This window comes from Meriones unguiculatus, chromosome 8, assembly GCF_030254825.1.
Source record: "Meriones unguiculatus strain TT.TT164.6M chromosome 8, Bangor_MerUng_6.1, whole genome shotgun sequence".
In the NCBI taxonomy this organism is placed as follows: Eukaryota; Metazoa; Chordata; class Mammalia; order Rodentia; family Muridae; genus Meriones; species Meriones unguiculatus.
In genome coordinates, this window is record NC_083356.1 from 27377569 (window position 1) to 27403503 (window position 25935).

A 25935-nucleotide genomic window follows, 5' to 3' on the forward strand; every position below is an offset into this window, starting at 1 on the left:
ATTATTGTTATCCCGTATTTGTTATACGCAGCATACTTGTTGTTGTTGTTTTTTTTTTTTAAATCTCCGAGAGCCTCAAGGCTTCCGGAAGATTGCTAGAGCAGTACAGCCAGCACTTGGATGCCCACGGCCCAAAGGGCGGTGCCCGTCCTCCTCCTCCACCTTGCCTGTCAGGCATATGTTTTCGAGTTTGTCTCTGTCATAGTGGAAGTCAGTACTTGGTTCCTTCTGTGGCCAGTACTGGCGACTCTGTCTATGGGTCTGGCTCTTCTTTTTTTATGCCCAGGTGGCTTTCCATCAGGCTTTTGTGTGATTGTCTGTTGAAAGATGCTCCTGTGAGCACTCACGTGCGTGGTTTGTGAAACGTGTTTTCACTCCTTGTGGACATACACTCGGGCCATATGCCACTCCGTAGCTTTTTGAGGTACCGTCAGACTGCTGTAGACCGCTCCCAGCAGGATCCGAGGACTCCATTCTTCCCACCTCCTCATCGCCTTCTATCCAGATGCATCTTTTGGCTGCAGCTACCGTGGTGGGAGGGGAGTGACGTCTGGCTCTGGCTTCCATCTGCATTTCCCTCATACCCCATGGTGTCGACCGTCTCTTCATGTGCCTACTGGCCATTCACCCAGCCCTCTCCAATTTTCATCTATTTTTGGAGCCAGGGATTGAGCTCCGAGTCTCAAGCACATCCAACGCAAACCACAGCACCCAGACCATACGCCCTTCCTCTTTTTCTTGTATGGGCGCAGGAGCTCTGAGTGTGGCCAGGACGGTGCTTTCCTGTCAGGCTTCTGCTCTGCAGGAATGTGCTCTATTTCACTCTCTTCATTTTTCTCTTGAGAGACAACACGCTGTTGCTGTTCTGTTGCTCGGGCTGGCCTTGAATTCCAGGGCTCAGGTGATTTTCACACTTAGTCCTCCAAGGGGCTGAGACCCCTCCCAAGGGTCCACCACCGTGGCTATTGCCCATTCTTGATGTCTTTCAAGGCCATGCATTTCTGCTTTTGATGGAGTCCAGTTTCTCTGTGTTTTAGCTCACCGCAAATGCTTTTGATGTGGTTCAGGAGAAATCATTAAGCCCAAAAGCTCCACCTTTTCTTTTTGACAGGATGTTTCTATGTAGCCCAGGTTGGTCTGGCATTGCTATGTAGCCCAGGCTAGCCTCAAATTCTGGGCAGTCCTTCTGCTGTATCCTCCCAAGTGCTGGGATTACAAACATATGCCACCATGCTTGACTTTTACGGTAACTTTCAGTGTTCGAAATTTATCTTTTTCAAGATTTTCTGGATGTTCTGGGTCTCTTGCATTTCCATATGAAGTTTAGAATAAGCCTGTCAGTTTTTCTTTCTTTTTTTTTTTTTTTTTTTTTCAAAGAAGCCAGTGAGGATTTAGATGCAGATTTCATTGACTCTGTAGGTGGATTTGGGGAGTTTGTTTATTGTAACCATGACAGCGGTGCCTGTAACCACAGCACCCTGCAGGCCTTGGGGAGGGGAACAGGGAGTTCACGGCCAAGCTAGCTACAGAGTGAGTTCCAGATTAGCCTTGGCTACATAGCAAGACCCTGTCTGTTTCCCCAACTTCCCTAAAAGGAAAAACAAACAATATTGTCTTTCATTCGGTGAATATACAATGTCTATACTAAAGAGGCAAAAAAAAAAAAAAAAAAAAAAAATCCTCCCCATTCTTTTTCTTCTCTTCCTTTACTTCCCTCCCTCTCTCTTTTCTCTTTTTTTCCCTTCCCTCCTTCTCTTCCTCCCTTCCTCTTCCCAGCACTGGGGCTTGAACCCTTGGATTCAGGCTTCAGAGCCGCCTCCTCAGCCTAAGAGAAAACATTTAGTAGCTGCCTTCCATACTTACCACTACAATTTCAGTATTCTTTTTAGTTTTTGGTTTTGTTTTACTTGTTTGTATTTTGCTGTGGTGGCTCACTATTTTTTGAATCTCGTTGCTTGGGTTAGACAAGGTCTCTCAGGGATTTCCATTATCATTATGTGGATGGTAGAGTGTCTGCTCATTTTCTGACTCACAGCTTTCTTAATTTTCAATGGTCCTTGTAGGTTCTGTTCTATTTGAAGCTATAACTTTAAAGACAAGATTAATAATGATTTCAGTTCAGTAAAGAATTCTTTATAAAACAGGCAGAATTTGAAAAGTGGTTGGTCTTAGTTTTTTTTTTTTAATGTATATAAATGGAAACAATATTCTAAACTAAATTAAGTGTTTCTGAGGTGGGCATCTCCATGCTGCCCACGTTGATTTTCAGCTTTGGGACTCAAGTGACTCTTCTGTTCCAGCCTTCAGGTATCACGTAGGGCGTGTGTGTGTGTGTGTGTGTGTGTGTGTGTGTGTGTCTGTCTATACCACTGTGCATCCAATATATGTTGAATATATGATCTTGCTCTATGATAGCTGCAGGTATCATGTAGTGAACAGACCATGTCTGTCAGACTAGCTGTATGTTTTCTGCCTTATTCATGTCAGTATCAAGTACCATCAGGGGCTATTCCAAAGCCCCTTCCCATAATGCCTTGGTCTTTAGAGCTCTGTGAATTCCTGTGATTTTGAAGGCTGACAAAGGCCAAAGTATTTTCCTTAGCATTCCTGGCTGACTCGTTTATTTATAACCAGCGATTTTAAAAGTTGTTATCCAACTGAAGCATCAATCAAGGGCCATGCTGAACTGGACCTAGGCCTCCTACAAAGATGTAGCACATGGGCAGCTTAGGCTTCTAAGCAAAGGTCCTCTAGTAAGGGAAGTGGGGACTGCATTGGACATGGACTCACTTACCAGATTTTAGCTCACTTTCCCTTGGCGAGACTGCCTTGACAGGCCACAGGGGAGTTCAGTCCTGATGCAACTTGATGAGTTGGGGGATGGGAAAGAGAGCTCCCCTTTTCTGAGGAAGTGGGGAGGGAAGAAGGGAAAGAGGATGGGACTGGGAGGGAAGGAGGGAAGGGGAGATAGGAATATAAAGTAAATAAAATAAATAAATGAATGAGAAAAAGAGAAAAAAAGTCACCATCCACAGGGGCTGGAGAGATGGCTTAGATGTTAGGAGTGCTTGCTGCTCTTGTACAGGAAGAGGGTTCGGTTCCCAGCTGCCATACCTGCTGGGTTATGATGTGATTCCTGTTAAAGGATCTTAGAATCTATGGTCTCTTCTGGGCTCAATGGGCACCTGTATTCATGTGCGTGTGTGCTCATACATGGGGCACACACACACACATATATGCACACACACAAAACTCAAAAATAAAATAACCCCTGTAGATGTCTCTGTTGACAGCCACATTTCCTGTTGTTTTGAACACCTACTGAGAACCTGAGGCCTTTCCTAATGATCCACATTATTTCATTTAGTCTTTCCAGCCATCAAAAAACCTAGACTGTCTTCCCTTTGTCAGAGAGGCAAAATGGCTGAGTTGGCGATGATGAACCTTGTCACAGACCTGCTAATGGCACTGTGCTGCCGCTCTCTGCCCTGCCCTGCCAGAATGTTCCAGAAACGCCACCACTTTCCTTCCGCTGTTAGAACAAAGTAGCCTACTTCCCCGTCGGAAATAGAGTGGTGAGCTGATACGAGAATGACCCATCTTATGACTAAGGCCTCTCATCTTGAGTGTCTTTGAGATGTTTCTGCCAGCAATTTACATAAACATCTGGGCCCTGGACTCAGAGGTCGTGACTACAGCAGCCTGCTGAAAAATTAGAACAAGGATGTGATGATTAATGCCTCACCCCCCCCCGAACGGGAGGTCAGAAATGAGTGTGGGGGCGCGATTGCATCTCATTTTGCCTGGGACAATTTCGCCCTCCCTCGGATCCTCATGCTTAGCACTCGTCCCCAGGCTTCCGCGACTTGTGTTAACTGGCTGGAAAACAGTTGTGCCCAGGCTTTCTGAAGAAAGGGAACCTCTCTAGGGTCTGAAGCAATCTCAGTGGCATCTGTAGGGAATGTTTATCACCTGCTGTCGCGTTACGTTCACATGGTAGGAAGAGCGGGAGGCTACATTACTGGACTGTGACAGCCTTCTGTCTGCGACAGGTTCCACAAGAACCGTGAAGGACGGGGACCACGGGTTTAGGCCCTCTATTTGCTGTCAGCTGTATTTGGCTACAAGGGCCCCAGCTGAGGCCACCGTCACCAGCAGCGGCTGTCACATTCCGTATGCATGGTGTCCAGGTGCGGGTCTAGGGCGTCTCCAAGAGTGAGATGGAGGCAGTTGACATGTCTGTCTCTCATTTACCACCCTCCCTGTTCCCCTGCTGTGGCTGACACTGTCACACAGGAGTCCTCCTGAGGCAAGGCTTCATGTTGTTCAGGTTTGAGTGTCCACATGTCATAGTCCTGGTCGCTTCTAGAAGCCTTCAGAGTAGCATTGAGACCTAAGGTTTCTTAGAGCTAGGACCCAGGGAACACGAACCAAGAGAAAAAGAATTGTCACATGAAATGCGCCTGCGCATCAGACCATTATCTCAGGGGGAAAAAAAGAAAACTGACGTCAAACTGGGAGAAAACATTCTCCAAACATGGATGACTAAGGACTTAGGTTTGGAACCTGAAGAATGAGCCCAGTTCCACAGCAAGATGAACAATCTAATTTAAAAAACTGCCAGAAGCTTTGAACAAATACCTCACAAAAGGGAGATACAAGTGTGGCTGGTAATCATAGGGAGGGGTGCTCAGCCCCTGGCTATCAGGGGGGACGCAAAGCAAACCCAGCCAGAATGGCAAAAGCCCAAAGCCCCTAACATCAAGCAGCCGGGAGCACGTGACACAGTAAGGAGTAACTGATGCAGCCAGTCTGGCCGCCCCAGGGCAGGGGGATGAAGCTCCGTGTGAACAGTGCAAGAGAGAGGAATGACCTGGGTGGGTGAGGGGGCGCACGGCTAAAGGTTACTCATGAGATCCTATCATTAGGATAGCCTCTAGGAGATGCGTGTAGCTGGGGAGCCCTGCGTTCGCCCAGGGCTTTCACACCCTTATCTGAAGTATTTGCCACCCGTGCAGTCCTTATCTTGTTTCTCTGCTTTTCTGCTTACTGCTTTTCTGCTTACTGGAATCTCCCCCATGGGTTTTAAGCTGGGGAGTCTGTCTGTTGTAAGTGCACAGGGTCCCGTTTCCTGCATTCCCTGTGGTCTCCTCATGGGTGCGGTGGGGGCCAACAAGTGAAGAAATGGGAATGGCCTTGCTTTCTCTGATTGGGTGTGGCCAGGACTGCTACGGAGACCTGGCACGGCTGTGAGGCACCTGGGCTGTGTTTTGTGTACTGTGGGGTTCCTGAACTGTTCACACGTGGCCATCCCTGGTCCATCAGGCTGCTCCAGCCAAACGCCGTAGACCTGGGGGTTCTGGAGAGCATAGGCTTCTCTTCCAAGGCCAGCAACACTGGGGTCTGGGGTTTGGTGAGGGCTGCTGCCAGGGCATAGGTGCCTTGTCTCCCAAGGCAGGCTTCATCTATGAGGGTCCCAGTTCCATTCATAAGGTCTGCAGACCTGATCGACTCTTAGAGGCTCTTTTGCAGGGTGATGTCTCTGAGCTCTGACTAAGGAATGCTAGTATGGTAGGAAGTGTGGACAGCTTATGGAAAGCAGAGGAAACCTTACAGAGGCCCATTGGTGCCCCTCTGGGTCGTGTAGTAAGTGTCTGGGCAGGACTGAGGCCTGGAGGCATCAGGAGGAGGGGTTCAAGAGGGCTGGTCGTCAGGGCTTATAATGGTTTTGTTGGCACAGAAAGATATAGAAACCCACTGTCAGGGCCATGGCTAGAGGGGAACCACTTCCCAAGAGAGCTGTGTGGATTAAGGTAGTTTTTCTTCCCAAAGTTGCAGTGACATGAGGAATGGACAATTGGCAGAGCCCTGGCTTGCCATCAGATCTTCCTGGCTGTGTGGCTTTTGGGGTTTCTCAGTGTCTCTCAGAGCTTCAGGCGTCCAAGTGTTGTGCGACAGAACTTCTCTTGGGGAGATACACAGCATACACCTACTCACCCCCAATATGAAACTGTCAGAGGATCAAAGTACAGATACAGCCAAAGTCCAACTTGGTGAATCAGTGAGTTTTACTGGGGTTTCTTAGGAATATGGGTGAGGGGTTAATTACAGGAACAGAAATGACTCAAAGACAGCTACGCCACCAGCATGGGTGACAGCTCACAAAAGCTGGGAATCTGGAGCACAGTGCAGAGCCTGCATTTAGCTCAATAGGTTGGAGAGTCCCTTCCAAGTGACTTAGCCCAGGCAGCTGGGCGGGTCGAGTCTTTTTTGTACCTTGTCTGAGAGTGACTCTCAGCAGCTTTATTGTTTTCTCTAGCTGGGAGGGGCCTAGTGAGTCTGGTCAGTTTCAGGGACTTCCTGAAGCTGTTTTCAATTGTTTACCTTCTACCTTAAAGCTTACTTGCAGCATGGGGTGTTTCTATCTTGGAGGAAACTGCTTTACAACACCTTGTCTACAGTGGAGTGGGTCAAGTTCTGGAACACAGGCTGATTAAACACAGCCTGTGGTTTGTGGACATATAGTGGGTGCTTCTCCACCAGCGCTGTTATCTCCCCATCACCACTGGGAGAATCCACTAGGCCTTGGTGGAACCAAACACGCTATAAGCCAGGAAGTCTCAAGTCTGAGTAGGTGATTTGGTCATCATCGTCTAGTCATGTTCCTCCACATGTTACATTCTAAGAAGCCGAGCAAAGCCACTTCCCCAATCCTCTTGTCCTGATGGACTCTGGTTCCTTTTTATGAAGGATGCCTCATGTGTTGTGTGGTAACCTCCTCATGCAAGAGGATCTGGGACTTCTTAGCCAAAGGCTGGATGTGCTTGGAGCCACCACTCATAAAAGATCTTGGGTTATTCACCGGGGTCCCCCAGGGCCTCAGGATTGTTGTGTCAGTGGCCAGGCCCTTTCTCTTTTCCTTATGGAAAGAGGTTCTAGGGGCATTTCTGTTTTTCCTTTGGAAGTTTCCTCAAACACTTCTTGCTTTCCCTCTGTGCTTTAGCTTTCCGAAGAAGAGAAAATCCAGCGCTACAGCATCCTGTCTGAGCTCTACGAGCTGATTGGCTTCCATCGCAAGTCAGCATTCTTCAAGCGGGTGGCTGCCATGCAGTGTGTGGCCCCGAGCATCGCAGAGCCTGGCTGGAGGGCCTGTTACAAGCTCCTTTTGGAGACGCTGCCTGGCTACAGTCTGTCGCTAGACCCCAAGGACTTCAACAAAGGTACTCGTGATGAGCTGGGGCTGGGGAGGAAGGTGCTTTATTTCTGTTCATCTTGAGCACTTAAGCATCTGCTGAGTATTGCAGACCGTGGTGGAGACCTCTGGTTCAAAGATGGCCAAGCCCTGCTTGACACCAGCCACTCGTAACAGCCGTGTGAAGGCAGGAAGTCCTGGAGCCCATTTTGTGGCCCTTGATCTTGCATCTCAGTTTGTGGGGTCAGAAACTGCCCTTGAGGCCACCACCATCGTCTGACACCAAAATAATGTGTTAAGTCCCTAATGTTTTTACTCACCTTATGAAATTTTGTTAGGTTAGCACCTTCCCAAAATAAATATGTGTGTGTAGACACATAGCTATACATTTGTGCCAGATTCTGATTATGTAATAGTAACAAATATTAAATTATAGTGGTAAGTCTAATAACTACAAACCAACACAATGCACATACTGGTTTAAGTCTAATTAGTTAGAGACAAATCCTTCTCTTTAGATGGGGACCCAGAGCTAGAGATGGTGTGGGCTTTCGGTAGGAGAGAACTGAGTCATCCTCTGTTATCTTTCTGGGATGCAAATAGATCCCCAGTGCTCCCCCTCTTAGTCACGTATCAAGTTCCTCCCCTGTCACCTGAATAGTACTCAGATGTCCTCCTCCCCAGACTCCGCAGCACCCGACCTTCCAAGCAGCATGCTTCACACTGGCACCTCCAGACCAGAATCTGTAGAAGGGAGCGGCTTGGCTGAGAGGTGAGGCACGCTGTTCTGTGCAGGGCAGGTTGGTAAGCCTTCCAGGGCTCAGTAGGTCAGAGTCTCTGTTGTCTGGTGTTGTGTGAAAGCAGCACAGGTCAGACACAAGTCAGTAGGACTCCATGGACAAGTGTAGATGGTAGGGGTAGGTGTAGCAGACATGACGGGAAATCCCAGCCCTTGACGGGGTCAATGTGGAAGGATGGGCACACATGTGAGACCAGTCTAGGATATAGAGTGAGATCCTGTATCAAAACAAGCAAAACAGTCCATGCCCGAGTCCCCCCCCTACCTCGCTCTCCCCCAAAATAAAGAGTATGTGGTGGGTAGGCCATGTGACAAAACCTTGACAGAACACACACTAAGAGCTAATCATTTTGAGAGGACAACCCTTCTAGTCTCTGAGGCAAGCACAGACATGAGTTTTATTCTTTGTGACTGCCTTAAGAAAAGAAGCAGATTGGGGCCCAGTGGCCCCAAGTCCATTTTCTGGTAAATGGAAAATGGGCCTTAAATAGAGGAAGAATTGGGGCCAGAAGTCTGTATCATTAAGCAGTCCTGGTTCAGATGTGGTCCCTTCCATCACTGTCCCAGTACAGTCCTTCAAGGTGGTGTCAAGATGTCTTTATTGCTGAGCAGAGAAGGTGGTTTCCAGTAGGTAAGCAGGGTTCCAGGGTTGGATGAGAAAAGAGGCTGTGGCCCAGCTGGACAAGGGACTCTTCAGATTGGTAAAGAGAGGGAGGAAGTCTGGGACCATGGCCTGCTCAGGAGAGACTGGCCTGTGTGAGGGGTTACTTGGTGGTCAGATGGGACACCCATGCTCTGGCTTAGAGCTGCCGTATGGAGGGAGGAGCTGCCCCTACCCCAGCCGCCCTACTTCCAGCAAGGTCCCACAGGAACAGAGCAACCCCAAGATTTTGTTTCCGTTCACGTGACCTGCCGGTATTGTCTTTTTATGTTAGGCTCACAGAAGACCTTGTCTCTCCCATGACTTTGCTAGCCAGATCTCCTCCATCCTGCACCCCCACTGAGGGTTATTTTTAAAAAAACTCAAACATGGACCTTGACATTTGTCTGCGTTCAGTACCGTCAATGACTGTGATTCACTCCAGACAGTGTCTTTTGTTTATTTAACTTTTTTTTGAGACAAGGTCTCATGATGTACCTCAGGCTGGCCTTGAACTCACTAGCCCAGGGTAGCCTAGAACTTTCAGTCCTCAAACAACCATACCTGTTGTTTGGTGTCACTTTAAAGTACATTTTGTCCTTGACTTAAAAAAAAAAAAAAACATATATATATGTGTATACACAAAACAAAACAAAAAATATATATATTTTGTTTTGTTTTTGTTGGTGGCTGGTGGCTGTCCTCTGTCCGTGGCTGGTCTGCTGGGAGTCCCATCTTTGCTCTGCTGGGTACCAGCACTCCTTTGTCGGAGCTGCAGCGACTGTACTTACGTGGGAGTATTTCTGCATTCTCTTTTTCCATTCTATCAATTGTTTTGTTTGTCCATTTGCCAAAACCACACTGCCTTAGTTACTGTAGCTTTGTAATAAGTATGGCAGTCAGGGATTTTCTTATTTATTAAAAAAAAAAAAAAAAAAAAAATTACCCCTTTTGGGTATTACAGAAAAGTAGTTTTTCACATTGAAAAGTGCTATTTCCTATTCTTTCTGTGGTATTTTGTGTTTTGAGACAGGGTTTCTCTGGGTAGCCTTGCCTGCCTTGGACTCACTTTGTAGGTCAGGCTGGCCTAGAATTCACAGAGATCTGCTACCTCTGCCTCTTCGAGTGCTGAGATTTAAAAAAAAGTATTTTTTAATTAATTAATTCATTACGTGCATGTGAACACTATGGTGTGAATGTGGGGGTCAGAGGGCAAGTTGTAGGAGTGGTTCCTCTCCTGCCACATGGGTTTCAGAGCTGGAACTCAGCTCATCAGGCTTCATGGCAAATGCTTTGCCTGCTGAGCCGTCTTGCTGGCTCCTGTCCCTTGGTTTTCAGGTATCTAGCAAGTATATTGTACATCTCTTCCTATGCTTATCTGCTGTTGGAATGTCGTCTCTGGCGATCCCATTTGAAAACCAGGGTCTTTGTTTTTGGCTTCTATGATAGGCATAACAGTGCTTCAGTGCTATCTCTGACAAATATTTTCTCCCAGCATGCCTCTTGTTTTCTCATTCTCTCCGTATCTTATCTGCAAAACAGCAGTTTTCAATTTTAATAGCGCCTACTCTGTCAGCTCTTTCTCTCAAGGATGGTGACTTTGGAGCTGTATCTAAAAATCTGTTACTGTAACAAATGTTACCTACATTTTTTCATTTATCAGCTTGTCTGGGAAAGTTTCACAGAACCCAAAGAAGTTCTGTAAACACGTAGAACCTCCTAGGGAGGTTTTCGTTTTATCGGAGATCCATTTTGGTGTACTATTTGTGAAGTCTGCAGTTAGCAGCTTGATTTACTGCCCGGTTGGTGGCTGTCCTCTGTCCGTGGCTGGTCTGCTGGGAGTCCCATCTTTGCTCTGCTGGGTACCAGCACTCCTTTGTCGGAGCTGCAGCGACTGTACTTATGTGGGAGTATTTCTGCATTCTCTTTTTCCATTCTATCAATTGTTTTCGTTTGTCCATTTGCCAAAACCACACTGCCTTAGTTACTGTAGCTTTGTAGTAAGTATGGCAGTCAGGGATTTTCTTATTTATTAAAAAAAAAAAAAAAAAAAAATTACCCCTTTTGGGTATTACAGAAAAGTAGTTTTTCACATTGAAAAGTGCTATTTCCTGTTCTTTCTGTGGTATTTAGAGCAGCTGCCATGTGGAGTGATGGCCTGCGCAGGGCCTCTGGGCTATGCTTGCCTGGCTTCTGCCCACTTCAGGGCTAAGTGAGTCTGCCCCATCCCTAGCCTTGCTAGGCCTCATGCCTATGGGCGTACATGCTCACAGCACCTGTCTGACCCACATCAAGGCAGGCTGTGGCCTCTTGGTAATACTTTGACATGACTAACCTGTTTCCAACAGTTCAGCGGGAGAAACTGTAAGCGCCGTATGTGGGAAGGGACGGAAGTCCCTGGACACTGCCGTTACGGACAGTATGACCTTGGCTAAGCTACCTCATGTCCTCTGTGTATCAGAATCTTGGAGACACCAGCTTATAGAAGAATTGGAATCCCCCCACCCCCTCCACCCCCCCGTAGAGTGCTGAGGACAGTGCTCTGCATGTTGTTACTATTGGGTGAGGTTTTCTGACCTTTCCCAAGGATGGCATGAAAGGGATATAAGAAGATATACTGAGTATTGCGAGCCTTTAAGGCCAGCATCCCCGCTGAGCAGAAGTCCATTACAGGTGTGGCCCCCCCACTGTGGGCTTGATGGTGTTGATTGGAGATGAAGGCAGAGGCGTCTGATAGTCAAAGGCTTAGAGGTACTTGCAGAAAAGAAAAGAAAAGGTCCTCCAGTTCGAGAAAGGGGTTGCTAAGTGTCCAGGCTGATTTTGCTGTATGCTGGAAGGGTCTGACGGGCTAAGGGTAGAACCTGGAAAGAGAGGAAGGAGAGTTTCTGGAGCACCAATAATCCCTTTAGAGAGGTGAGGAGGTGATTTTTAAGATGTTGAGATGTGCCCCGAGTGAGAACTTCATTTGCTGTACTTTCCGGGGACCCCAGGTGAGACTGAAATGGCTTTTCTATTCTTACCCTTGGCATCTCTGAACTTTACTCCAGGTTGGCTTCAGGCCAAAAGCGCTTGGACTTTGTGCAAAGCCATACTCAGAGTTATCTTAAGTTTGTCTTTCTGTACAGGGCCTAGCTGAGAACAAACCAGTCTGAGGTCTCGTGGTAGCTCTTCCTTTTCCCAGGGATGCACAGCTCTCCTTTTCACCTACCAGGCCGCTTGTCTGGTTGCTGTTTCATCTGATAATTCAATGTTGCTTTCACCTAGATAGAATTCCTTTGTTTCTCTGTTCTCTGATTGCCTGCTGTTCCTCCTCTTGCACTTCTTGTGATTTTGTAAGTACACTTAAAAACAATCTGGATGATTACTCAACACTCCCTCTGCCAGCCCCACAGTGCCAACCCCTTTGTCTTTTTCTCCCTGCTGGAGGCGCCCATGTGAACCTGTGATGGAGGGCTAGACCCAGCGAGCAGTCATCACAGTGCCTGTGGCTGGTTATTGAATTTGTTCCTTGCTCGTTGTTTGCAATTCTGCAGAGTGGAACATATTTCTTTTGAAAAATTCAAGTGATCCTGTCCTTTTTACTTGGGCTTTTGTTTTGGGAGGGGACATTTGCCATTATTTCATAAAAGAAGCGAGGTCCACTTGAGTTAAAACGGTAAACATCAGTCAGCTGAATCTCTAGACAATGAAAACCACTTTGAGCCCTCTCTTCGCTTTAAACATTTCTCAGAGAATTAAATGGAAATCTTCCCAAACCTCATACTTGTGAATAAAGGTGAGGTTGTCAGATCTCTCAGCTCAGAAGTGTCTTCTGTGTTATTGTGAGGTGAGCGTTCTTCTGTGTTATTTGTGAGGTGGCTGCAGAGGCCTGAGTTAAGACCCAGCTCATGCGCTCTTGAATTTGCTGCCTTACAGGACCACATCCTCTATCTTAATCTTACCTGTGCTGCTGTGTGAGAAGATTTCTCCATCTTGCTTTCTGCTCAGCCTTTTCCTGAATGAGAGATTAAATGTTGCTGAGGAACTTTTCTGAAAACCCAGAATCGATTTGCTGAATGGCAGCTGTCAAAGCCTGGGTTGTTGAACTTAAATGACAAAATCACAGAGAGTTTTGTTATGAGTCAAATGCTGCAAATCAGTCTTTATGAAAAGCTTCGGTGTTTTATGGGAGGGCTCTGGGCCACAGAGGAGGCACCATGTTCTCTGTGCACCTGCAGCAGTAACTGGACCTTTCCCCATTTGGAGAACTTACCAAGTGATGTCAGGGATTTCCAACATGAGAAGGAGCTCTTGGTTTGGTAGTGCAGAGACGAATGAGAACTGGTGAATTTTGAAGGTGCGGCTGGCTTAGTGATGGCTTGGGCCCTCAATCCTCTTAAAATCCTCTTCTATTGTAGTGTTTGGTCCTAGCCCCTTTGACCAGATGGAAACATGGCATAGATGCATCTCAGTCACTCTTAGGCTTGCAATATGTTGCCACCACTGTCTATTGCAGGAAGTTTCTGGAAGATATGTCACATCCTGGGGATGTACTGTGGAGGTGTTTGTGTGAGTGTTGAGTCGGCTTCCAGGTTTTTAATTGATATGTTATTATGAAGTATCCTAAATCTACAAGAACTAGAAAAAATAAAGCAGCAGAGGTGAACCCATCACCCAGCAAATCCCTGGAGCTATGCCATTTCATCCTCACACACTTGCATAAGCACATCTAAAACAGAAGGGGATTTTTTCTGGCGTCAGGCTCTCATCTTGACCCACCTGCTAGTTAAGCACCCACCAGGCACCAGGCCTCTTGCCAGGCATTAAGGAACCTTGGATGAATAAGACACATTGCTGCTGCCAAGGCAATGAGGAATTGACAGAGGAAACAGAATCATGAGCTCACAGGGGCCCCACTGTGCCTGTTATCAGCTGAAGTCTGTGCCTGCTGCTGAGCACACACAGAAAAGGGAATGGTCGGCTGCTCAGGGCAAGGTGGTGGGAGACGAGGTCAGCAGGGGCCGTGAGTTGCACAGAACACCTCCGGCCAGCCAGCAGAGGCTAGGATGCTCAAAGCTCATGCTCCCCAAGCAGTAGAGGCAGGGTCTTTCTTGCTCTACTTGTCAGTTGACATTGACCGCTGCCTGATTCTATACAGACCTTTGTTCTGAGCACCAGACAGTCTTCAGGTGCAGGGGCTCATGATGCAAGAGTAGGTGTGGGGGTAGGGGTTGACATACAAGAAGATAATTTCACCCAATAACCACAGCAGTAGAAGTCTGGTGTATCAAGGGTTTGTTCTCGATGCAATAATGGAGCAGCCTGGATCATTAATCACCCCACGGAGTCAGAGGCTGAAGCTGGGTGTTAAACACATTACATTCATTGAGTAATAATATTAGCATTTATCAGCCAGCTAGCATTTATTGAGAAGTTAGGATAAATGGCTAAAGCACTTTAAATGGGCTGCTTGCAGCTTTGTGACAAGTTAGGGCTATTATTTCCCTGTTGCGACTTCCTCCCCTGCCTGTCCCAGCTCATGTGGCACGTTCACTCCCCTCCACTGTCCTCACAGCACTCAGAGCCTCTGTGCCCCCTACGGGCTTCTCCACAGACAGTGTACACCTCACTGTCCCGCTGACACTGAGCAGCATCTGTTCCTCCTACAGGCTTGTCCACATATACTGTATACCCCACTGTCCCCCTAACACTCTTTCATGTGGTCATGCATTAGGTTCTCAGAAAGTGTGTGTTAACTGAAAATCTCATGAGCTGTTGGAGGTTTCCTGGAAGCATCAGTTTTGTCTGAGTCTGAATCTACCTATGTGTGGCTTAGCAGGGACTCACCAGTCTGGTTGATGGTTGGGTAGGAATGTGAAGGCACAGAGTACCTGATCTTCTTTTAGGTGTTGAAATCACGTTGGGGTGCAGAGGGCAAGGGCAGTCTACACATTAAAGTCTCCATAGGTCCAGTGCTGTTTCCATCAAATATTGCAATGGCATTCTTTATAGGACTAAGGAAAAAAATCAGCATTCGTAGAGAAGCAGAAAGGATAGCTAAAGTGATTCGAAGTAAAAAGGATACTGGCATCACTATGTCCAAGTTCAAACTCTACTCCAGAGCCATAGCGACAAAGGCATCATGGTACTGCACAAACACAGATGTGTAGACTGAGGGAGCATAATAAAGGACCCAGAAACAAACCTATACAGCCATGGGCATCTGATTTTTGACAAAGGTGTCAAACACCTGCAGTGAAAAGAATCCCACTCAACAAACCATGCTGGAGAGACTTGATAGCCACCTGCAGGAGAATAAGGTCAGAGCTGCGTTTCTCATCCTGCACAGAAATTAATTCATAGCGGATCAAACACCTCAAAGCATGAAATTGCTAGAAGAAAACATAGGAAAATATGTTAAGATATTGGTATAAGAAAGAACTTTGTGACTAGAACCCCAACTCAAAGGGAGCTATTCCAAGAGTTAGCAAAATGGATAGCGTGAAGTTAAAAGGCTTCTGCATAGCAAACAAAATTGTCAGCAGGGTGAACAGAAACTCTACAGAATGGGAGAAAACCTTTGCCGGGGGTTAAGATCTGAAATGTACAAGGCACTTCAAAAATTAAAGAGCAAACCCAAACAGCCAATCAGAAAATGGGCTGACACCTGAGCAGGGTTGTTAGAAGGGACACAAACGACCAATAAACATTTTGAAAAGTGTTCGACATACATATTCAGAGGGCAATACAAGTCCAAACGGCTCTGCTACTCCATTTCACACTATGCAGGAGAGGCAACAAATGACAGCAGATGCTGGGGAAGGGGTGGGGAAAAGGAACCCTTCGGTAGGAATATACATTGGTGCGTCTGCTATGGAAATCAGTGTGTGTGTGGGATTCTCGAAACATTGCAAGCAGGACTACCATATAACCCAGAGCTGTCGCTCCTGGCATATACGTGAAATATTTTACCACAGAGTTATCTGCACACCTGTGCTTACTGCTGCTCTATCCACAATATTCAAGGAAATGGAGCAGCTCAGACATCACCCGATTAGTAGTGAAAAGGTGGTACGTACACACAGAGTTCTGTTCAGCTAGAGAGAATAATAGTTGTGTCATTTGCAAGAAAAATGGATGGGATTGGAAAATATTAAATGAAGTAACCTATGGCAGACCTGCAACAAGTCAGACTCGGCTTAAAGTTCCTTTCCTCAGCTTTCCTGTGTCCCCCTTGAGTCCCAAGACATTGCGAGGGACCCCTGTGTCCACATCTCCTTTCTAAAAGGTTTTGTGGCGGGGGTGGGAGGGCTGGAGAGATGGCTTAGCAGTTGAGAGCACTGTCTGCTCTTCCAAAGGTCCTGAGTTCAGTTCCCAGCAACCACATGGTTGCTCATACCATCCATATGAGATCCGGTGTCCTCTTCTGGTGTGTAGGTGTACATGCAGACAGAACATTGTATACATTAAAAAAAAAAAAAAAAAAGGTTTTAGGGTGGAAAACTCTGTTGCAAGTAATTGTTGCCAAAAGGAGCCCGAATCCTAAAGATTCTGTGTTCTTAAGGGAACACTTTGAAGCAGGCTATGTAACTAGTCTTCCTACCTTTACTTTCAGATGTGCTGGGCTGTTTGGGAAGGAGGGCCCTTCAAGTCCCTGGGTGACCTCTCTATTTAACTCTGCACTTCTGTGCTTCAGAGTAATATCCTTGATTGTTGATCATGAGGGTTCATCCAGGGTCATCACTTATTTAGAAAATGTCACTCCATTACTCAAATGCTCTGGAAACAATTTTTTTTCCTGGAAGCTTATCAGGGTTATTTTAGTGGGATGCTTTGAAGTCATGTCTTCACAGAAGACAGACAGTGTAACGTAAGGCAGTTTGTTTTATTTTTCTTTCTGTAGTGGGGTTGGATCCTGGGACCTTGCCCATCTTAAGCAAGTGGCCTACCACTGAGCTCTGTCCCCAGGTGGAGACATTCTTAATGCATGAACCGTGTTCATCTCTGGCAACACTATACCGGGATGGGAATGTTGGGGGATGGTGGGGTGGTGGTGGTAGCAGTGGGGTGATGGTGATTGTTTTGGCTGTTTGAGTTCGGTCACTGAGGTCTGCGAGCTGCCACATTTCACACATGACCTTGACTACCTGCTTTATGACCCTGACCACAGGCACACACCGAGGCTGGGCTGCTGTCCAGATGCGCCTGCTGCATGAGCTGGTCTATGCCTCCCGAAGGATGGGGAACCCTGCACTGTCTGTGCGCCACCTGTCCTTCCTTTTGCAGACCATGCTGGACTTCTTGTCTGATCAGGGTGAGTGAATTCACAGCCTTTTCTTCCCAGGGAGCCTTGGGTGTGGGTTGGGGTGTGGTTGTTGTCATTTACAGCTCCTTGATGGTAGCGGGTACCCGTTTCTGCCCTTGGCCATCCTTCCCATGTTCCCTCTCGCTTGTCCACGTCCCTCCTTCTGGTTTTCTTTATTCCTCTGTTCAGCAGGTTCTCCCCCCGCCTTTTTTTTTTGTTTTGTTTTGTTTTGTTTTGTTTTGTTTTGTTTTGCTCATGGTATGAGGACAGTACAGTTTGTCATGGCTGGTGAGAGGAGGCTCTGTTGGGTGGCACTGTATAGCTGTCACCCCTTATCGCCACACACTTTCACAGTGCAGGAAGCAGTGACAGGACAGGCAGTAGAGTCAGGCTACATCTCAAGATCAACTCCCCCAGTGACCCCCCACTTCTGAAGGTTTCCACAGCCTCCCAACTCAGTGCCTGTGGATGTGTTTTGCATTCAAACCACGGTAGGCTCCTTGGAGGACATGTCGTAAAATGTCAGTGCCAACATGTTGTCCTTGTGTTGGGAGGTAGTCAAGTCCTCAGATCACAGCTCTGTGTGTTTTCACTAGCTAAATATCCCTAGAGTTGTCATCTAGGTGGGAACAGAATAAGCAGGCTATGTCTTCATAGTCCTTTTGTACCTTTCTGGCCACTGCTGCCTCCTGGAAACCTTCTGTCTGGTTTCCAGAACCACAGATGAGGTTGCCATGCTGTTCTGGGGCGGGGGGGGGGGGGGGGGGGGAGGGGAGCACAGAATCCACCTACGTTCCCAAGTTGCATTTTTTGGGAATATGCTAAAGAGGGGTATACCTGAATCTTGAGGTAGATTGATACTCATCTTTCTGAGGAACCACAACTCTTACTGATTGTCATAGTGACTGTAGAAGTTTGCACTCATACCAGCGAAGGATAATGTTCCCTTTATGCTACATCCTCACCAGCATTGCTGCCTCTTGTGTAATTGATTTTAGCCATTGCAACAGGTGTAAGGTGGAATCACAAAGTAGTTATGATTTGTATTTCTCTGATGAACTAAGGATATTGAACATTTCTTTATGTGTTTCTTAGTCATTTGAGTTTTTGAGTTTCCTTTTGAGAATTCACTGTTTAGATCTGTACCATTTTTAAAAAATTGGGTTCTTTCCTTCCTTCCTTCCTTCTTCTTTTTTTTTTTTTTTTTGGAGCTGAGTTTCTTTGTGTAGCCCTGGCTATCCTGAAACTTGCTCTGTAGACCAGGCTGGCCTCTAACAGAGATCTGCCTGCCTTCTGAATGCTGGCATTAAAGGTGTATGTACCACTATTGCCAAATGGGTTATTTGTTTTCTTGATACATAGTTTTTTGAATTCTTCATATATTTTGGATATTAACCCTCTATTGGATGTATAGTTGGTAAAAATCTTTTTGCAGGTATCCTTTGCTATACAGAAGCTTTTCAGTTTCAGGGGGTCGCATTTATTGTTGTCCTCAGTGGCTTTGCTAACAGTGTTTTGTTCAGAAAGGCCTTTTCTGTGTTAATGAGTTTGAGGCTATTCCCCACTGTCTCTTCTATTGGGTTCAGTGAATATAGTTTTATGTCAAAGTCTGTGATCCAACTGGAGTTGAGTTTTGTGCAGGGTGCTAAAGTATGGATCTATGTGGATTCTTCTACATGTAGCCATCCAGTTTGACCAGAATTGAAGATACTGTCTTTTTTCTAGTGTTTATTTTTGGGTTCTTTATGAAAAATTAGGTGTCTGTAGGTGTGTAGATTTATGTCTGGGTCTTCAGTTCTGTTTATTGACATGCCTGTTTTTATGCCAGTACCACGCATTTTCATTACAATGGCTCTGTAGTATAGCTTGAAACTGGGAATAGTGATACCTCCAACGGATATTTTATTACTCAGACATGTTATAGCTATGTTTTTGTGTATGTGTGTGTTTCCACAGGAAGTTGAAATTTTGATGAGAGTTACATTGAATTCGTAGACTGCTTTTGATGGGATGGTCCCTTAATTCTACTCCTCCAAAAGCATGGAATATTTTTCCATCTTCTGATATGCTCTTAAATTTTTCTTCAATATGTTAAAGTTTTTTTTTTTTTTTTTTAATCATACACGTCTTTCATTGCTTGGATAGAGTTAGACCATGATATTTCGTATTACTTGAGGCTATTTTGAAAGGTGTTGTTTCCCTGATTTCTTAGTCTGTCATTTGTATAGGAGGACTAACTGATTTTTGTGAGCTAATTTTGTATTCAGCTACTTTGCTGAAAGTATTCGTCGGCTATGGAAGCTTCCCAGTGGAATTTATTAGTGTCATTTATATATACTATCATTATCATCTGCAAATAAAGATACTTTAACGTCTTCATTTCTAGTTTGTATCTCCTTGATTGCTTTCAGTTGTCTTATTGCTCTAGACAAGACTTCAAGTACTGTATTGAAGAGTATGGAAAACTTTGTGGACAGCCTTGTGTTGATTTGTCCATGGTGATCCATGTGTGTGTGTGTGTGTCTGTCTGTTGGACATGCTTCTCCTTCCAGTCCCTTTAGCCCTTTGTTTGAGTTTTCCCATATCTGATGGCTCCATATCTCTAGCAGTGCCGATTGGTGTAGTTTTCTCTTTAGGACTTCTGTTGACCAAAAGACTTGCTCTTGTGGGGCCCCTTGGACAAGAAGGAGCTTCTCGGCACGTGGCAGTCCCCATTGACTTCTGCTGAGAGTCGTTTGCATTTGTCTTCATCTCTTGCAGGTGTCTCAGCAGTTGGGCACCCTAGGAGCTGCCCAGTGAATAGCTCACTGCTATTTCTGTGACATTGAGAGACAGGGTGAGCTTCCGGAATGTCCAAGCCTCTAGGTGGGATGACAGCCTGGGTCTCTTCCTTTCTGGCTCTGTTCTCCCCTCCCACCCCACCTCTCTAGCCTGCCACTGACTACCCCCAACTCCCTTGAGATTATTTGAGCAAACCCCTGACCCAGCAACTCTAATGAGCGAGGACTGCACCGGGCCAGAATCTGTAGTCTGCCCCTGCCCCTCGGCCTTGGCCAGGACCCCATCTCTGTCTTGCACCCTCATATCTTGCACAGGCTTGTGCCTCCATGTGGTGTTCATGTGGCTTCCTTCCCTTGTACAGCAAGGATGCTTCACCTACCACTTGCTGGGTCTTGGAGCTGTTGTCCTCCGCTAGACATAGATTCCTTCTGCAGAGGTTAGGCTCCTCCCCTGTACCTCAGGACTTCTCCATGTCTTCCCCTGGGGGTCTCTCACCCATTCCCAGTAGATGGGGTCCCCATCTTTTTTTGTTTTCTTCCTAATGTCTAACGACAGGTGTCATTCAGTGTGTGTTGTATATTTAGCACTGGTGCCTTTTCATCAGAAGCAGCTCTGTTCTGTTTCATTTTGTTGGATATTGTGTTTCTCAAGGGCAGGAGCACTGTCATCCCCTTCAGGTGCCCTGTGTTTCTACAGGACACAAGGCATTTAGTGCTTCTTAGCTGTCTGAGCTTGGACAAGGAGACATTAAGTAGACTGAGCTCTCCATTTTCCTAGTCAGGATGATGAGCTTGACCTTCTCCTCTCTTGAGACAGGGACTTTTCCCCGGAATTACAAGACAGTACAGAGTGCAGACAGGACTGACAGCCTCACAGCTGCCTCTGCACTTGACAGGAGCTGCTCCGTGTTTCTGTCATACTCATGCATGCAGGCATACACACACACACACACACCCTGGTCAATGGCGGTTATTGGTGGCTGTCATTCATGTCCTGTACCTGGGTCTGGGGTGTGTTTGCAAAGCATCTGCATCTATTTGGACATCTTTCTTCAGATGGCTAAGGAAATCTCAGAGAGACCCTGTGAAGAGTCCTGCTTTGGCAGTTCTCCCCTTCTTCTCTTCCTCCCCTCCTCTCTCTTTCCTAGTTTACACTTTTAAGACTTATTTGCTTTTAAACCTACCTGTGTTTGCTGTACTCAGTCCTCATGTGATTTTTCTAGAAAGAGTGCCATGTTTGCACGTGTGTACTCAGATGCTTAGTCCTATTATTGAAGGCTCTTTTAACACACAGATATGAACTATTTAAATACAGTTCTACTGTACTGGGATACACAGGCTGCTAGGGGTAAAGGTTTCATTTTTTTTTTTTGTGACAGGGTCCCTCACTGGTATTTGGGGCTTGCCAATTAGGCTAGGCAGGCTGGCCTGGGATCCCTCTGTCTCCTTCTCCCCAGTGCTGGGATTGTAAGGCACACCAACATGTCAGCTTTTCACCTGAGCCCAGAAGATTGAACTCAGGTCCCCATACACACTTGCACAATGCACACTTTGCTGAGCCCAGGGCTTTTGTTTGCTTTGCCTTTTAAGGGATTGGATGGGTGGGTATCTTGTTTTGCTATTATACACACACACACTATGGCGTACATATGTCTGTCTTTGGCTTTGTAGCTGGAGATAGGTTTACCCACTGAGGCCTAATTAGGTCATCAGTTCTGAACATTTGCCTGCTCTTTAGGCACACTGCCAAATTGCCTTCTGATAGGATTGTTCTGATTACATTCTGGTGGCAGCACCCCAATCCGTTACACACTGAGTGCCTTGCAGTTTAATTTGTATTTTCTTGGTTATTCTAGGTTTGCTTAATTTTTTCAGTGTTTGCAGATGAATCTCTTCTAGATGAGCCCCTTTAAGTGGTCCTATTTGGACCTCATTTAGTTTTCACCGAGACTTTGATGGGTCTCGTCAGAAAGCAGCATCTTGCCTGTTGTACAGGTGAGAAGCAGCTGCTCAGTTCTCCAGGACAGAGCCAGCCCTCAGCTAAATCCACTGAAGAAAGACTCCTGTGTGCTAAGGATCTGTGTGCCACCCACCTGGACACAGTAGACCTGGACAGCTATGAAGAGCTTAGAAGGGTTAGGCTAGCTCCCGAGAGTTTATTGTGTTCTAGCCTGAAGCTGCAACTTCATGGAAATCTGTATTGACCATGTTAGGATGTGCCTCCTTAGCATGATTTAAACTTAAAATTGTTGTTGGAGGCCTGAGAAATGATTTTCCGGAAAGAGGCTTAGCTTCTGGTCCACACATGTGGATTAACAGTAGCGTGGGAGATGGGTTTCCAGACCACGTGTGTGAGTTAACCATAGTGTGGAGCTCACTGTGCTTGACTCTCCCTGGCCTCTTTTTTGCTTGTTGACTGAGCCAGTGTTTCTTCCTTCCCCATATTACAGACCCACAGCAGCTATTACTGCACCCTTAGTGGGTGTATGTATTCAGTGTTGGGGAGTCCTAGGTACTGTGTGCTCCTGCTCACCCTTCTTTCTAAGAATAGCCTTCCCTTTCTTCCAGAATGGCAGTCTGGAAGAATAGATATATCTTTGGTGGCCGATCCCGCATTTACTTCCTGATAAAATACGAGTCAGGCTGATAAGGGCCAGCAAGGCTGAGTGCCAGGACACGGATCTGAACTACTTGGGAAAAGAAAGGCCTTCCGCAGCCTCTCGTGTTGGTGGAGAAGTCAAAGCCACCGATGCAGCCACATCTTCTTGGGGTCTATGACGGGAGCCCCCACGAAGTCTGGCCTGGCTGTCTGGGGGCCTGGTGAAGGCTCAATGGCCTTGGCCTAGACTGCTGGGTTCTGTGAGCCAGCGGTCTCCTAGGAGGAAGGCTGAGTCCCTGGAGGAGCTATGTAGGAAAAGCTGCTCCCTCCTCAGCGTCAGTGCCTGTGCCCTCATTGAGTCCCTCTGTCACACGGCACATGCTGCCGAGGCAGCCCCTGCCTGCCGTCCTGGGAGGTGTCATTCCAGCCGAGCTAAGTGGACACGGGTGAAGATTTTAAATTCTGGTGTGACTCTCAAGTCTGGAAGCAGGAGATAAATCCCCACAAAGAAGAAACATTTTGCTCCCTCTCTAGCATATTTGATGTTTTACTTGTTTTTTTTTTTTTTTTTTTTTTTAATTTTCATTTTTTTAAAATTTAACAGACAGCTTTTAGTTTGGTTTCTCCTTGGCAAGTTTGTGATTGCAGATGTAGATGGGTTACAGGGGAGGACGGTGGTGACCTTCCTCGCCTGGACTGAAGAACACGGTCTGATGTTCCCGGTAGACTGGGAGACACTGGGAGAAACTCGGGTCCCTGGAGAATCTTTTGCTGGCCTGCACAGTGGGTGGGAATTTGAAATCTGGAGTGCAGCTCCAGGAGTCTTTTTGAGCTGGGCGCACAGGTTCCAAGTGAGGAAGGAGAGGAGGCACCAGCAGGACCTGCTCTCGTGCCCTCCTCTCTTCCCTCCTGAGGTGAGGAGCTATGTTGCCTGTGACCTTGGGCCCATTCTTTGAGCTCAGGTCCTGGGCAACTCGTGGGGGTGTGTAGTCTCCACAGGTGGATGTGTGGTTCCAGAGTGTTCATGGGTGGAGCATGGACCCCACAGGACCTCTCATGTCCCCAGCTCTGTGGGAGATATCTGGGAGGGCAGTGCAGGCATTCATGCTGGGCATCTCAACCTGGAGAATATGGTTTACCTCTTCTCTTGAGGAAAGAAGGAAGGCTTGAGTCAGGGTCTTAGGGGATGAGTGTGGGTCTTTCTGGGCTGGGGATCCAGGACAGCATGAAGAGCCCGAGGTTTGGGACTTTGTTCATTCCTTTCTAGTCACATCTGTGCCTCCCAGTCTCCTCTGCCTTATGCTGGGGAGCCAGGCCAATCTCAGTTTCCCTCCCCAGCCTGATTTTGTAATTTTATTCAAGGGAGACTTAGTTTTGAGGGCAGTACTTATATTTGAAAGATGATTGTCTGCCATCACTCTGACACCCTGGCCTCCCTCTGGAGCTGTGGTGTGTCGATGTCTTCTCTGGACTAAGATCTCGGAGAAGCAGGCAGCGCCGGAGGTGGGCACGGCAGCCTGAGGAATGGGCCATGGTGAGCAGAAGCTACTAGAGGGGGCATTCCTACCAAGGCCTTGTCGGAGTCTTTCCCAGTTCTGAAAGCCAGCTCCTTTCCTTCCTTCTCAGTCACTGTTTAGGATGTAAAATGCCCGCAATTGACACTGTTGCCCTGGTCACTTGTAGAGAAATTCTGCATTCTTTCATGACCATGCCTCCGTGGGGCAAGACAGCTAAGCTGTGGGTACGTGGCTCACTGAGATCGCTCATGCTTTATAAGCTCTCTATGACGTGATGCTCATAGTCAGGGACGCAGCCAAATTGGTTTTATTGAAGAGGAGGCGGCCATGCAGTCCTGCATTTACTGATCCTTGGGCTTCCGCTGTCATCTGTCTGGACGGTTGGGGGGTGAACCAGACCCAGAAGTCGCTCTGTCTCCACCTCTACACGCCCGGATCCAGAGCAGCTTTGTGAACAATGTCTTTTTCTCTTCGTCTCCTATGATTCCGGGCATTTAATTTTTTATTTTAATTTTCATAGCATCGAAGCAGGAATGTATCGCTTTACGACGTTTTGGTATCTGAGCTTGGGGGTAGAAGATAATGCGACCAAAGTATCTGTAAGCCTGTAAGAAGTGTCCTGAAGTCTACAAGCGGGACTGTGGGTTGGAGTGGCCCACGCCGTGTTTTTGGTCCAGTTCCGACTTCCCACAGGAATGTTTTCCCTTAGCTCCATCTGGCAATCTGCAGTGTGAACCGTGGCCGGACACAAAGAGCAAGACTTTCACACTGTTATCGCAGCGTGTGCTTTTTCCAGCATGTGGTCTCCACCCTCTCATTTCCTCCGTGTACGGTGTATACGGATTATTCGAAAGTTTTAATTGGCTGTATTTTGATTTTCACCTGGATAGGGGAGAAAGGGAGACGTGTGTATGAGTTGTTCAGGTGTAAAGGATCCTGGTGGGAGTTCTTCAGTCAAGGGATATAGTTTGTTTCTCTCACAATTGATAAGCGCCCCCCCCCCCCTTTGTTTGTTCGGAAACAGACAGAAGGAACCAAACGGAACCGTGCAGAAGGGAGTTGGGGGCACGAACTTCCCGTGATTTCTGTGTTGAAGAGATAAATGCCACGTAGTACAGCGTAATAGGTGTCTTCTAATAAAGGACATTCTTAGCGGGGAAACCAGAAGTGCAGAATACTGAGGCAAAGAAAAACTACCAGGATGTCAAAAATCTCGAATGTTTTAGTGGTTTTACCAGTGACAGGGAATTATAAATTGTCAACTTCTAGGTGAACCAAAAGAGAGTATTCCAGGGTGGTGTCAAAAGGGTCTCCTGCGTCTTCCAGAAGGGGTCGGTCTCTGTGGGATGGGGGCTGCCGAGGTCTGTGCCCGGCAGCACGGAACACTGTCCCTGGTGCCGTAACCTGGTCCACCATCTGTGTTACATGTCCCGTGCCTCGGACTCTCTGGTCTAGACTCTCTGGTCTAGAACATGGCAAGCCATCCTAAGAGCGCTCCGGGCACCCCGAGGTCTCCTTGACATAGTTTAAGTCATTCTCCAGCTCAAACCAACAGGAAGCTGAAGGTGAGGGTTTCTTGGGGCTCCAGAAATCACACGCAGGCCCTACCTGTTCTGGACTGTTCTCAGGCCTGCCCGAGCCAGCTGGAGCAGCTGCTGTTTCACCTCTAGCTCCTGTGTATCTGTTCAGGCTTCTCACCATGCAGGTGGGGGTAGGGGAGGGCTGGCCGCTTCTCACCTAGAACATCCTTCTAGGATCCTACCTTTCTGCCAGAGAATTACCCTGCCCAGCAGTAACAAAAAGGGCAATATAAGAGATAATGGGCATGGCCTCATTGCATACTGGAGCGATTCTCCATGTCTGAACTCTGTGTGAACTCCGGATGGCTGAAATCCCCAGACAGCCCAATGTGGCCGATCTAGCTCAGGAAGCACTTGTTAAATCAGCTGCCCTTCTTTTCTCTGGCTTTGTTTCCTCATCAGAATGTGAGGGTTAATACCTCTCTTGTCATTATTCAGATGTGAGGGCTAGAGAGAGTGTGTACACTCTGTGCTGTGAGCGAAGGGACAACAGGAGCAAGGCACTGTTGGTCAGGTCTGTTTCTGACCTCCAGGAGCGTGTGAA

General features: G+C 47.0%; 1 protein-coding gene across 2 annotated transcripts in view; it reads left to right on the forward strand.

Annotated features, from left to right (window-relative positions):
- Trappc9 (trafficking protein particle complex subunit 9) overlaps nucleotides 1-25935 on the forward strand; it is a 440029-nt gene that overhangs the window by 37503 nt on the left and 376591 nt on the right. For both annotated transcript variants that reach the window (XM_060389314.1, XM_060389315.1), the window contains 2 exons: nucleotides 7004-7220; nucleotides 16781-16924. In XM_060389314.1, the coding sequence (XP_060245297.1) occupies nucleotides 7004-7220; nucleotides 16781-16924 (361 nt within the window). The remainder of the gene's footprint in view (nucleotides 1-7003; nucleotides 7221-16780; nucleotides 16925-25935) is intronic.